Raw genomic sequence first — 15,523 nt, 5'->3', positions numbered from 1 at the left:
ATTAATAGAAGAGATAGACATGATCCAGCGAAAAGCAGCGCGATTCGTCATGGGGACATTTAGTCAGCGCGAGAGCGTTACGGAGATGCTGAACAAGCTCCAGTGGCGGACACTTCAAGAAAGGCGTTACGCAATACGAAGAGGTTTATTATCGAAATTACGAGAGAGCACATTCCGGGAAGAGATGGGCAACATATTACTACCGCCCACATATATCTCGCGTAATGATCACAACGAAAAGATCCGAGAAATTAGAGCAAATACGGAGACTTACAAGCAGTCGTTCTTCCCACGCACAATTCGTGAATGGAACAGGGAAGGGGGGATCAGATAGTGGTACAATAAGTACCCTCCGCGACACACCGTAAGGTGGCTCGCGGAGTATAGATGTAGATGTAGATGTAACTTTAAAAAATCATTCCAATCAAAATTAATGCAATAAATGATAAACGAAGACTCAAAATATTTTACATATTCAATAGACGAGAAAACCTAATTACTAATGTCCAAAAAGGAACATAATATCACTTGCTTATTATTATTTTCAACAAAGAGTTACTCATTACATTATAGAACAAAATAAACACTATGTTGTATCACTAGAAATTCATGTACAGCTATGAAGAAAGAAAGAAAGCAAGAAAGAACGTAGAACAAGAAACCTCCTATATAGGTTGCAACCAAAGATGTCTTCATACCGTTGCGGGCTTTCAAAACGACTACGCACCTCCGAGTCAACGTGGAAATATTAAAAGTTTTGGCCGGTTTCGTGGTCTCGGGGCTGGAATACGTAGTTGCCGCATTACAAACCAAATACTGCTGAGTCTACAGTATACGATAAGAATACACACATGAATCGAATGGTCGAAGGATTCTATCACTCGGCAATTGCGAATTATGAATGTAACATATAAATTTATAAATGAAAGACTGCAGTTAAATGCCGGCCGCGGTGGTCTAGCGTTTCTAGGCGCTCAGTCCGGAACCGCGCAACTTCTACGGTCGCAGGTTCGAATCCTGCCTCGGGCATGGATGTATGTGATGTCCTTAGGTTAGTTAGGTTTAACTAGTTCTAAGTTCTAGGGGACTAATGACCTCAGAAGTTGAGTCCCATAGTGCTCAGAGCCATTTGAACCATTTGAACTGCAATTAAATAAAATCTGAAGGTACTATCTTAACGACTTCAAACGATGAGTAAGATAGTAGAAGTACTTTTGACAATGCGGTATATTTCTGCAAAACACTTATTGGTGTCGATGGTCCAGTAATGAAATGAAATATGAGCTGAATAACAGGGAAACAATAGATTCCTACTGCAAGTTATTAGTTACGAACAACAACATAGCTCGCGAGATATTCACTTCTAAGCGCACACTGCGTCTTCACTGCAGAAGCCACGGAAATCGCACAAGAGCACAGGTCGGCACTCCGAAATATTTCTATCCTCCGCGACCTCGCGCAAACTGCTCCACTGTCCAAGTCTTTCCGCCGACTGTGCATCCGCCGCGCTCTACTGTCCGCGTCCAGCACTCACTCCAGTTTCCAGTGCCGTCCTCCCAGGACTACCTCTGTGTCTTCTCCGGAAACTCGCTTCCATCCAGTCTCCCCATTCACGAGCGCTGTGATTGGCTAGAGCGCTCGCGCCATGTCTTCATACCAACGCACAGTCACACAAACATGTGAAACATATTCGAAATACTGGATTTACATTCAAGTACTTGAAATTGAAGAAATATTCCTACGGCTGAACCATAAACACGCTCTAACACACATTATTAAATACATAAACAATTAAATAAACATAAATCAGAAGAAAAGAAGCAAAGGGTAGACCAGGAGCCTAATGTCTCTGTGCTTTCTAAAACACAGTAAATATTTAACCAATTTCTTCATGAACAGTATATATCGGATATAAACAAAGATATAGATGAATCTATATATATATATATATATATATATATATATATATATATATATATATAAAAGCATGCTGCTACCGTTACTTTGTGTAACTGTGGAGTACTTATGGCCTGACGCGATCGATAGTAATCTGCCACTTTGACCTCCAATAACTCATGCACTATTCAAGTTACATGCCTGTAATTCATACCAATTTAGGTTTACACTAATAGCTTTCTAAAGACACGTCGAACGACGAAATCGGATGAAGCGTTTAAATTTTGGAAATTCGTTGCTTGGTGTTACTTCTATAATTTACCGTCAGATACTAAGCTTTAAAGTAATAAAGATATTGAAAATCTGATTACACCATCAGAATCGTCGTGCAAATAATGGTAATGTACATGTTTCTTTTTGAGGTATTATGATTCATCTGGCTAGTATTAGTTTCTGCACGAACTGTGAAATGTCTGCCGGACGAGTGGTTCTAGGCGCTACAGTCTGGAACCGCGCAACCGCTACGGTCGCAGGTTCGAATCCTGCCTCGGGCATGGATGTGTGTGACGTCCTTAGGTTAGTTAGGTTTAAGCATGCTTCCCACTACAATGAACTCGCTCCTAGTCCTGTGGGATTCAGTTCCCACCTCTGTATGGTGCTACCACCTAGTGAACAGTATAGGGTACTACTTCCAATTGGAAGTTCCCGCCGTTTTTGCTGTATCTTCGCGCAGAGACATTGTATAGCTAAGTGTTGCTCTGTAGAGGAGCCTTTCAGTGCTGTTTGTGTGACATTTTGTGATTTTTTCCTCAAAGCTATAGTATAAGGTAAATACTTTTGATTTACCCAAATTTATGAAGGAAAACGTAAAATTTGAACGAGGAGAATTCCAGTTTGAAACAAAAGGAGCCATTCTGCAGTAAAATGGACGGATAACCGTACCGTCACTTTCCTGTCCTCAATTCATGACCCATGAGAAACAGCCACAGTGAAAAGGAAAAACAAGGATGGTACTAGTACAGAGATTTCTTGTCCTGAAGTTGTGGCAGAATACAACAAAATAATGGGTGGTGTCGATAAGTTTGATCAATTACGAGAAAAGTATGCTATTGGCAGACGTTCTGTAAAATGGTGGCACAGAATATTTTATTTCCTGGTGGACGTTGCTGCAGTGAACAGTTTTATCCTGTGGAAAATAAGTAAAAGAGAAAGTGGACAGCATGATCAGCTCACATACAGGATCCATCTAGCCAGACAATTGATCGCTGGCTTCTCATCCCAAAAAAGGCGTGGACAAAAACCTGTCTTTCTGGCAAAAAGGGGTAAAGTACCTGAAGATTTTCGTCATGTGGCTGTAGGGGAGCATCAACCCATTTTAGGATAAACGTACTGGACGTGCCGTCATTGTAGTACCAAAGTTGTGGAAGAGAGCACTCGCTGTGTTTGTACGTATTGTCAAATGCCACTTTGCATAGACCTATGTTTCAGAAAATTTCATGGCGAGTAATTGTGAACAATCATTGTAACAAGAGAAGTAAATTTATCAAATAAATATGACATACATTGAAAAAGTTGTTTTTGTCATTTAACTCCAAGGAAGGGCTGTGGGGAGAATACTTCCCACCTTGTTGTGTGACCCCACCTTCACAGTTGGAGCAAATTTGGTATTCTGTATGATAAATATACCTCTCTGTTAACTACTAACTGCTCTCCATTCATTAAAAAAACTGCTCAATAATTTTGCCCACGAAAGGGTTAAGTAGTTCTAAGTTCTAGGGGACTGATGACCTCAGCAGTTAAGTCCCATAGTGCTCAGAGCCATTTGAACCATTTTTGTGAAATGTCCGCCATTAAGGTTTCACAAAGTCCGCCATCTTTGGCATTCCCGGCATAGACATCTCCTTCACCGACACAAAGCACCGTCCTCGTCACAGCGGAATTCCCAGCCACGCGGCCGATGGACCACATGCTGGGGCTACCCCTCCTGCAACGGCCGATGTCCGACACCACGCGGCCGGGCTGCCGAGCCGCCGCTAGCCGAACGACCCGAGCGGTGACCGCCAACTCTGAACTTAGAATATTTTCAGGGCCCGACTACTCGCCCCTTACCTCACACCGGCGACCCATTATGATTTTGATTTTCAGTCATTTTCTTAAATCGATTAAGGTAGAAGCGTGGGTGGCTCTTTTCAAAGAAAAAGAGGAAGAATGAGTAGGTTTTCAGGTCCCATCGGCGACGCGGTTATCAGAGGTGGAGCACAAGCTCGTAGTGGCGAAGTATGGTGAAGGAAACCGACCCTGTTCTTTTCAAAGGAGCCCTTGCGGCGTTTGCCTTAAGAGCTCCGGAACGCCCTATACTTGCAATGTTAAAATAACGCTTATAAATTACATCTTTCCTCACAAAATATTTCAGGTAGGAAGTTGAACTTTTTACAGATTATTTATTGGAATATGGGCTACAACTTAACACAGGGATTTTACAAAATTTTAGTTCAGTTATTAAAGATGATTTTTTTTTCAATTGTAATGAAAATTCACAACATTTTTTGCAATTTTTTATTTATATATTCAAAAATATACAGTTTTTTGGGAAAAGGCTGTGTTAAATTATGCAGAAGGTACTGCGTAACATTTACTGAAAGTTTGAAACAAATATGTTTGGAAGATCCTTAGAAATCATGCAATTAGTATGAGAAAATAAAAGTTTTGGGAATCGAGCAACAAAGATTGGATTAACTTTTTAGTGCATTCCAGGTCCATAGGATGTATTATTTTCATCCTCTGCAAACTCCTCCTCCAGCTTCCCTTGTTCCTACTCCTGTTTACTCTTGCTTGTATTTCTAGACTCTTTACAGCCCTGTCTGCAGCCCGAAGGCGTTCCTTGTCTAAAGCAAGCATCGCTCGTTGTTGTGTTCGTAGATTTTGCTACCATTTTCTTCAGTTGCAGTTACTGCAACACTGTTCCAAAAGGTGGTCATGTATGAACACTTATCACATTTCAGTTGTATTTCACTAGCAAGTCCTACGTGCTTTATTATGGAGAGTTCCAGACCAACTTCACTACAATGAATACATCTTACACAGTTTGAAAAAATTCCTTTGAGAACCGACATATCAAATATTTCATTCACATCCGATTCGCCCATAAAACATTCATAGTTTTCACTCATTGAACCAAGCTTCTTCTGTGAAGTATTTTCTATCCCACTTTAACTGCTATGGGCAGGTGTACTTGAGAGGTTAGGTTCACTCACTTGGTTATCGTCTTTATTGTTTACAGTAATAACACATACCTTTGGCTTTCCAACATTTCTCCTTTTCTTAAAAGCCTTAAGAGGATTTCTAATAACTTTACTTTTACTCATTATTATACTTCAACAAAACAGAGACTCAAGAAACAGAATTAATTACGAATATTTTCGAGATAACGACAGAGTAAATAAACATGAAACAATCGACAATCACACCAGCGATATATATTGAACCGTCACAGGTTAGCCACAACACATACTTTATCTCAAATCGCTAAAATGTACCTGATGAACACGGACGTTAATAATAACACCATTTGACAGCAGTTTAACAGCGCCACAGTGGGTCACGCCCATGTAGAACACATTTCAAAGAAAATTTAAAAATAGTTGTAGTCTTCGGAATTGAATAAATTATATATCTATTAAAAGGTAACAGTTTGCAGATACAGAAAACGCAAAAAAGTAAAAATTGAACTTTTCATGATTTTGAGCCTTTCCGGAGCCCCTTAAACTATTTAAGAAAATCGCGGATGATATCAATCTGGATAATCCACTGAGATTTGAATCGCTATTCTCCCGAGTGGAGAGATGGAGCCCCTCCACGCCCGCACCAACGTGGTGACCAAACCAAAAGTCCTACTGTCTTCTCCGTCAACATGCTAGTTATCTAATAGGTGGATCACAGGATGCTGGACTGTAATGTTATCTTTGCGTCTGGGTAAAACTACGCATTAACACGGTCCATCAGGTGATAGATAGTGGACGAAACTTGAGTGAGGGTAGCAATTTGAAGAGCAGAGGGAAAAAAGTGCCAGGGCTCGTGCCGTGGGAAAAAACCTCTGCGACAGTAGGATGGGCAGTAAGAGCAGTAGTGGCTTACTACCTGCGATAGTTCGTGCAAGGTTGGGTTTGTTAGTATGGGTATCATGCATCATTACCGTGGCAGGCGATGGCGATGTATCCAAGTTTGCTGCTGCTGCTGCATTCCTGGAACAATCAAGATCGTTATACAGTAGTGGGAGATCGGCCATAGATCATCTCACTGTGTGGGGGAGGGTGTGGAACTTGTCTGCTTGTAGTGTACGGTACGGCTTCCCTGCGTGGTGCCAGTTATTCGGTAAGCGTGTTCCAATTCGATATCCAGTAATGGTGGCTGATTAACAGGGGCTCACTTGTACCGTTGTGTTTGCGTGTACTTGGCCATAGATGTTAGGTCCTTGCAAGTACGTCTTTTGGTCTTTTATGTTTCCATCTATTGTTGTGGTCGTAGTTCCCCAGATTCAGAATAAACGGGTTCTGCGAAAGGCTCAAATGGCTCTGAGCACTATGGGACTCAACATCTTAGGTCATAAGTCCCCTAGAACTTAGAACTACTTAAACCTAACTAACCTAAGGACATCACACACACCCATGCCCGAGGCAGGATTCGAACCTGCGACCGTAGCAGTCCCGCAGTTCCGGACTGCAGCGCCAGAACCGCTAGACCACCGCGGCCGGCTTCTGCGAATGTCTAGAGTTCCTGTATAGTCTTGTGGTGGGTTTGTGGATTACCTCCGTGAGAGCCTCAAGTCGGTTTTCCCAGTGAAGGTCCGCAATGCGTGTGTATCGTGGAGCATTGCTTATGATTTTGAGTACTTTGTTTTGTATGATCTGCAGACGGCGCAAGCGTGTGGGCACAGCGTATCCCCAGACAGGGGCTGCGTACGTCATCAGGAGTCGAATAAGTGTTATGTGCATGGACCTCGACACGCTTCTGTTCAGTGTGCTACGCCTGTTGAGCATAGGGTAGAGCTGTTTGAGCCTCGCGCTTGCTCTGTTGGTCATGTGTTGTATGTGGCCCCCCAGAGTAATTTCCGGTCCTGCCAGACACCGAGGTATTGGGCGTGCATGTAGAGTTATTAGTCTGCAGTATCGGTGTTTGGGCAGTTGCTTCGGTCTTCTAGTGAACAGAACGGCTTCGCACTTGTCGACGTTTACTCTAACACGACATTTCTCTAACCAAGGCTCAGCCATTCTGACAAGGGAACCTCCCCATCGCATCCCCCTCAGGTTTAGTTATAAGTTGGCACAGTGGATAGGCCTTGAAAAATTGAACACAGATCAATCGAGAAAACAGGAAGAAGTTGTGTGGCGCTTCAGTCTGGAACCGGGTGACCGCTACGGTCGCAGGTTCGAATCCTGCCTCGGGCATGGATGTCTGTGATGTCCTTAGGATAGTTAGGTTTAAGTAGTTCTAAGTTCTAGGGGACTGATGACCTCAGATGTTAAGTCCCATAGTGCTCAGAGCCATTTGAACCATTTTTTTTTTTTTGAAGTTGTGTGGAACTATGAAAAAAAAATAAGCAAAATATACAAACTGAGTAGTCCATGCGCAAGACAGGCAAAATCAAGGATAGTGTTAGCTCAGGTGGCTCGTGGTCCCGTGGTGCCGCCATGGTAACTCAGCGTGTTCGGTCAGAGGGTTAGCTGCCCTCTGTAATAAATAAAAAAAAAAAAAAAAAACTGAGTTAATGGGTCAACGACGAACTTAAACGGGTCTCTTGCGATGTCCACACCGAGCAGATACAACGAACGAAAACGAACAAAATGAGATTAAAAACAAAAAAAAAAGTGGTTAGCGTGAGGAGCTGTGGGACGAGAGGTCCTTGGTTCAAGTCTTCCCTCGAGTGAAAAGTTTACGTTCTTTATTTTCGCAAAGTCCGTTCGTTCATTGACGTCTCTGTTCACTGTAATAAGTTTAGTGTCTGTGTTTTGCGACCGCACCGCAAAACCCTGCGATTTGTAGACGAAAGGACGTGCCTGTCCAATGGGAACCTAAAACAAGGTCATAGGTCAATCGATTCCTCCACAGGATAACACGTCTGATATATTCTACACGGCACTGGTGACGGCATGTGCGTCACATGACAGGAATATGTTGTCGACCCACCTAACTTGTGCACTTGGCGAAAGGGTAAAAAGATTCTTCTACCTTGCCCGATTTAGGTTTTCTTGTGGATGTGTTAATCACTCCCGAAAAAGTGATGAAAACATAAGAGTTTGTCACATAAAGTACAACAAATGAATGCAACAGTTTCACAGTCGCATCAGACGGACGGACGGACAGATAATAATTGTCTGAAAATAAAAAATTAAACTTTTCACGCGAGGGAAAACTTGAACGAAGGACCTCTCGTTCCGCAGCTGCTCACGCTAACCACGGGACCACGGCGCTCCTGAGCGCCCACTGTCCATGATGTTGCATATCTTGCACTTGGACCACTCAGTTTGTATATTTTGCTTATTTTTTTCATAGTTCCACACAACTTCTTGCTGTTTTCTCGATTGATCTGTGTTCAGTTTTTCAAGACCCATCCACTGTGCCAACTTATAACTAAGTCTGAGGGCGGTGCGATGGGGAGGTTCCCTTGTGAGTGCGGTCTGTAGGCGTATACTGCGCCACCACGCCCGGTGGGATCCTTTGAAAAGTACACCGGGAGGTACCACATCTGCAATGACCTCTGAGTCGACGTGATGACAATCCTGCTTTTCTACGACTACGGAACTGAGGTGGGCGTGGCCCCCTTTTGTTGGCAGAGTGTGCTGGGTGCTGACCTTCCTGCTGAGCCTCTCCGTGTGCTGCGTCTTCATCTGGCAGGCCAAGCACAAGTGGGACACGACGCCCGTCATCGTCACCTTCGCAGAGTCCTCCTACCCGGTCAGCAAGCTGCCCTTCCCCGCCGTCACCATGTGCGGCGAGGCCAAAATCAACCACGTTCTCTTCTCCTACCAGCAGATGTATGAACGAAGGGACAACATCACCGAAGAACAGTAAGTCTTGGTAGATCTCAGTGTAATAATTCTGTAGCTGTATGTAAACCTAACACTGTATGTATGCCTAACACTTGGTTCAAGAATCATAAAAGAAGGTTGTACACATGGAAGAGGCCTGGAGATACTGGAAGCTCTCAGATAGATTATGTAATGGTAAGACAGAGATTCAGGAACCAGGTTTTAAATTGTAGGACATTTCCAGGGGCAGATGTGGACTCTGACCACAATCTATTGGTTATGAACTGCAGATTAAAATTGAAGACACTGCAAAAAGGTGAGAATTTAAGGAGATGGAACCTGGATAAACTGAAAGAACGAGAGGTTGTAGAGAGCTTCAGGGAAAGTATTAGGAAACGATTGACAAGAATGGGGGAAAGAAATACAGTAGAAGAAGAGTGGGTAGCTTTGAGAGATGGAACTGTGAAGGTAGCAGAGGATCAAGTAGGTAAAAAGACGAGGGCTAATAGAAATCATTGGGTAACAGAAGAGATATTGAATTTAATTGATGAAAGGAGAAAATATAAAAATGCTGAAAATTAAGCAGCCAAAAAGGAATACAAACGTCTCAAAAGTGAGATCGACAGGAAGTGCAAAATGGCTAAGCAGGGATGGCTAGTGGACAAATGTAAGGATGTAGAGGCGCATATCACTAGGGGTAAGACAGATAGATAGATACTGCCTACACGAAAATTAAAGAGATCTTTGGAGGAAAGAGAGCCACTTGTATGAATATCAAGAGCTCAGATGGAAACCCAGTTCTAAGCAAAGAAGGGAAAGCGGGAAGGTGGAAGGACTATGTAGAGAGTCTATACAAGGGAGATGTTCTTGAGGACAATATTATAGAAATGCAAGAGAATGTAGATGAAGATGAAATAGGAAATATGATACAGCGTGAAGAGTTTGACAGAGCACGGAAAGACCTGAGTCGAAACGTGGCCCCGGGAATAGACAACATTCCATTAGAAATACTGACAGCCTTGGGAGAGCCAGGCGTCCCAAAACTCTACCATCTAGTGAGCAAGATGTATGAGAAAGGCGAAATACCCTCAGATTTCAAGAGGAATATAATAATTCCAATCCCAAAGAAAGCAGGTGTAGACAGACGTGAAAATTACCGAACTATCAGTTTAATAATCCACGGCTGCAAAATACTAACACTAATTCTGTACATACGAATGGAAAAACTGGTAAAAGCTGGCCTCGGGGAAGATAAGTTTGGATTCCGTAGAAACGTTGGAACACGTGAGGCATTACTGACCATACGACTTATCTTAGAAAATAGATCAAGGAAAGGCAAACCTACGTTTCTAGCATTTGTAGACTTAGAGAAAGCTTTTGACAACGTTGACTGGAATATTCTCTTTCAAATTCTGATGGTGGCACGGGTAAAATACAGGGAACGAAAGGCTATTTGCAATTTGTACAGAAACAAGATGGCAGTTGTAAGAGTCGAGGGGCTTGAAAGGGAAGCAGTGGTTGGGAAACGAGTGAGACAGGGTTTTAGCCTATCCCCGATGTTATTCAATCTGTATATTGAGCAAGCAGTGAAGGTAACAAAAGAAAAATTCGGAGTAGGAATTAAAATCCATGGACAAGAAATAAAAACTTTGTAATTCTGTCAGAGACAGCAAAGGGCCTGGAAGAGCAGCTGAACAGAATGGACAGTGTCTTGAAAGGAGGATATAAGATGAACATCAACAAAAGCAAAACGAAGATAATGGTATGTAGTCGAATTAAATCGGGTGGTGCTACGGGAATTATATTAGGAAATGAGACGCTTAAAGTAGTAAATGAGGTTTGCTATTTGGGGAGCAAAATAACTGATGATGGTCGAAGTAGAGAGGATATAAAATGTAGACTGACAATGGCAAGGAAAGCGTTTCTGAATAAGAGAAATTTGTTAACCCCGAATATAGATTTAAGTGTGAGGAAGTCGTTTCTGAAAGTATTTGTATGGAGTGCAGCCTTGCATGGAAGTGAAACATGGACGATAAATAGTTTAGACAAGAAGAGAATATAAGCTTTCGAAATGTGGTGTTACAGAAGAATGTTGAAGATTAGAGGAGGTAACTAATGAAGAGGTATTGAATAGAATTGGAGAGGAGTTTGTGGCACAACTTGACTAGAAGAAGGGATCGGTTGGTAGGGCATATTCTGAGACATCAAGGGATCATCAATTTAGTATTGGAGGGCACTGTGGAGGGTAAAAATCGTAGAGGGAGACCAAGAGATGAATACACTAAACAGCTTCAGAAGGATGTAGGTTGCAGTAGGTAGTGGGAGATGAAGAAACTTGCACAGGATAGAGTAGTATGGAGAGCTGCATCAAACCAGTCTCAGGGTTGAAGACCACAACAACAAAAATGCATGCCTACCCGCACTCGGGTCTTTCTTCTACAATTGTTGACAACTACACAACAATTACGGTAAAAAAATACGATGGTCGTTCAATATGCAATGCCCCACATTTTTTTTCAGCACATATTTATTGCTAAGACTCAGAATTTGCTGACAACGTACATCAACATGTCTTGTGCATGTCCTGTTTTTCTACGTAGTCTCCATCACGTTCTGTGGCCGTACATCAACGCTGTTAAAGAGCATGTATTCCCTGCTGGTAAAAACTCTTGTCCTGTAGGTGTAGCTGTGTTTTCACTGTATGACTGACACTCTCGTCATCTTCAGAATGCGTTCCCCGTAGAGAAAAGCCTCTCCGTCTGTCTCAAAACGCTCCAATATTTCAGATGAAAAGGCCTTTATTTGAATTGTATGGTCCGCTGTGACCATTCGTGGAACCCATCGTGAGCATATCCGATAGTCTCGGTCATTGCAGACGCACTTCCAATGCTGACCGACAACTGCAGAGCCAATTGTCGAGTTGTGATGCGCCGGTCGCCACGAATAATGGCATCTGCACGATTCAGTATGTCTGTAGCAGTGGTTGTGACAGGATGTCTCGAGCGTGGCTGATCATGGAGCTCTGTTTTTGCATCTCCTGAGGCTGTAACTTTCTTTACCCGTCGCCCAACTGTACTATCAACTTCAGCATCGCCATACACTGCACACAAACGTTTACGGATAATCACCACCGTTTCTTTTTCTGTGGCAAGGTTCAGCAGCATGACAAATTTTGCCGGCCGCGGTGGTCTAGCGGTTCAGGCGCTCAGTCCGGAACTGCGCGACTGCTACGGTCGCAGGTTCGAATCCTGCCTCGGGCATGGATCTGTGTGATGTCCTTAGGTTAGTTAGGTTTAAGTAGTTCTAAGTTCTAGGGGACTGATGACCACAGATGTTAAGTCCCATAGTGCTCAGAGCCATTTGAACCGTTTTTTTTTTTTTTTGATAAATTTTCTTCAGAAGTTTATATCTAACTTACCCGAAATTACAGATTCACTGAATGAATTGAGTAAGAAGGAAATAAATTTGAATGGAGTCCTTCCCAACAAACTCACTCTGAGGGTCTAAAAATGGTGTTAGTAACGGCCCAAATATGGTGACTACTGACTTTTGAAGGATATAGTTCAAACTGAAGTCTCTATGAGGGGTGCGGCAGCTGTTCTTTTACAAGATATCTGATATAGTATGCCTCTTCCAATCTGTCAGGATTAGAAGCTAAATATTCCATTTACAAACTGGAAACATTGGTCGTGCTGTACACCCTTAAGAAATTCTATATTTATCTGGTGCATTGTCCATTCATTCTTGAGGCAGATAACCAGGTCCTTAGTTGGTTACTATGGAGTCCGAGGCAGATGGGTCACACTTACAAATGCACTCTGGATCTCTTGCCTTCCAGTTTAGTGTGCGTCACATACACCGAGGGGATAATGTTATCGCCAATGGCCTCAGTTATATGTCTTGAGAAGAGGATAACCAACAGTCTGCTGGTCAGACATTGTGAGGATGCAGTCAGCAGGAAAGGGAGTTCTTTAGTACTATACTTACCAATATCTGGGGTTCTTTAATGACATTGCGAAACACCAGGATTTATTGTTAGGTTGAGGGAAATTAAGGCCAAGATAAAGGTTGGGGAAAAAGTGAAGCCTTATCGTTTACATGGTAATGTTTAATCTTGTATTACTGTAGGAGGTAAATGGGGCACTACAGTTTTACCTTCTGAACTGGTAACCTCATATGTAACTGTTTCCACAAGTCATTAATTTGTATAATAATAATAATAAAATAAATGAAAAAAATCTGACATTTTCTACATCCTGGACGACCTCCTCACTACGGATCAATTGCAATCAATTGCAATGAAAGTAAATCTAATCTAATGTAAAACACAAGATTTGAGAGCAACACGCTGCTTGTAACGTGAGTCGTATGTAGACACCATTTTGACGCCGTACTGCGGCTCTGCCTTCTGACAGAACTGTTCGAAACTTCATAGGCGCACAGAACAAACATCAAATGTGAAGCACGTACAAAGACGATTGTCTATGTATATTAATGGCTTTTTTTTTTAAAAAAAAAGTGGGGCATTGCTTATTGAACGACCCTCGTACTTCAACAGTATGAATGGTTTTTTTCTTTTTTGGTCATCAGTCTACTGACTGGTTTGATGCGGCCCGCCACGAATTCCTTTCCTGTGCTAACCTCTTCATCTCAGAGTAGCACTTGCAACCTACTTCCTCAATTATTTGCTTGACGTATTCCAATCTCTGTCTTCCTCTACAGCTTTTGCCCTCTACAGCTCCCTCTGGTACCATGGAAGTCATTCTCTCATGTCTTAGCAGATGTCCTATCATCCTATCCCTTCTCCTTATCAGTGTTTTCCACATATTCCTTTCCTCTCCGATTCTGCGTAGAACCTCCTCATTCCTTACCTTATCAGTCCACCTAATTTTCAACATTCGTCTATAGCACCACATCTCAAATGCTTCGATTCTCTTCTGTTCCGGTTTTCCCACAGTCCATGTTTCACTACCGTACAATGCTGTACTCCAGACGTACATCCTCAGAAATTTCTTCCTCAAATTAAGGCCGGTGTTTGATATTAGTAGACTTCTCTTGGCCAGAAATGCCTTTTTTGCCATAGCGAGTCTGCTTTTGATGTCCTCCTTGCTCCGTCCGTCATTGGTTATTTTACTGCCTAGGTAGCAGAATTCCTTAACTTCGTTGACTTCGTGACCATCAATCCTGATGTTAAGTTTCTCGCTGTTCTCATTTCTACTACTTCTCATTACCTACGTCTTTCTCCGACTTACTCTCAAACCATACTGTGTACTCATTAGACTGTTCATTCCGTTCAGCAGATCATTTAATTCTTCTTCACTTTCACTCAGGATAGCAATGTCATCAGCGAATCGTATCATTGATATCCATTCACCTTGTATTTTAATTCCACTCCTGAATCTTTCTTTTATTTCCATCATTGCTTCCTCGATGTACAGATTGAAGAGTAGGGGCGAAAGGCTACAGCCTTGTCTTACACGCTTCTTAATACGAGCACTTCGTTCTTGATCGTCCACTCTTAATATTCTCTCTTGGTTGTTGTACATATTGTATATGACCCGTCTCTCCCTATAGCTTACCCCTACTTTTTTCAGAATCTCGAACAGCTTGCACCATTTTATATTGTCGAACGCTTTTTCCAGGTCAACAAATCCTATGAAAGTGTCTTGATTTTTCTTTAGCCTTGCTTGCATTATTAGCCGTATCGTCAGAGTTGCCTCTCTCGTCCCTTTACTTTTCCTAAAGCCAAACTGATCGTCACCTAGCGCATTCTCAATTTTCTTTTCCATTCTTCTGTATATTATTCTTGTAAGCAGCTTCGATGCATGAGCTGTTAAGCTGATTGTGCGATAATTTTCGCATTTGTCAGCTCTTGCCGTCTTCGGAATTGTGTGGATGATGCTTTTCCGAAAGTCAGATGGTATATCGCCAGATTCATATATTCTTCACACCAACGTGAATAGTCGTTTTGTTGCCACTTCCCCCAATGATTTTAGAAATTCTGATGGAATGTTATCTATCCCTTCTGCCTTATTTGACCGTAAGTCCTCCAAAGCTCTTTTAAGTTCCGATTCTAATACTGGATCCCCTATCTCTTCTAAATCGACTCCTGTTTCTTGTTCTATCACATCAGACAAATCTACACCCTCATAGAGGCTTTCAATGTATTTTTTCCACCTATCTGCTCTCTCCTCTGCATTTAACAGTGGAATTCCCGTTGCACTCTTAATGTTACCACCGTTGCTTTTAATGTTTTGACTTTCCTGTATGCTGAGTCTGTCCTTCCGACAATCATATCTTTTTCGATGTCTTCACATTTTTCCTGCAGCCATTTCGTCTTAGCTTCCCTGCACCCTATTTATTTCATTCCTCAGCGACTTGTATTTCTGTATTCCTGATTTTCCCGGAACATGTTTGTACTTCCTCCTTTCATCAATCAACTGAAGTATTTCTTCTGTTACCCATGGTTTCTTCGCAGCTACCTTCTTTGTACCTATGTTTTCCTTCCCAACTTCTGTGATGGCCCTTGTTAGAGATGTCCATTCCTCTTCAACTGTACTGCCTACTGCGCTATTCCATATTGCTGTATCTATAGCGTTAGA

General features: G+C 42.3%; 1 protein-coding gene across 1 annotated transcript in view; it reads left to right on the top strand.

Moving 5' to 3' along the window:
* The window catches only part of LOC124616210 (pickpocket protein 28-like), a 146,089-nt gene that overhangs the window by 25,245 nt on the left and 105,321 nt on the right, over positions 1 to 15,523 (top strand). The window contains exon 3 of the mRNA XM_047144513.1: positions 8,700 to 8,960. Within this exon, the coding sequence (XP_047000469.1) occupies positions 8,700 to 8,960 (261 nt within the window). The remainder of the gene's footprint in view (positions 1 to 8,699; positions 8,961 to 15,523) is intronic.

Source organism: Schistocerca americana, chromosome 5 (assembly GCF_021461395.2).
Source record: "Schistocerca americana isolate TAMUIC-IGC-003095 chromosome 5, iqSchAmer2.1, whole genome shotgun sequence".
NCBI lineage: Eukaryota > Metazoa > Arthropoda > Insecta > Orthoptera > Acrididae > Schistocerca > Schistocerca americana.
Note: the sequence above shows the minus strand (reverse complement) of the source record. Positions and strands in the feature narration are given on the sequence as shown.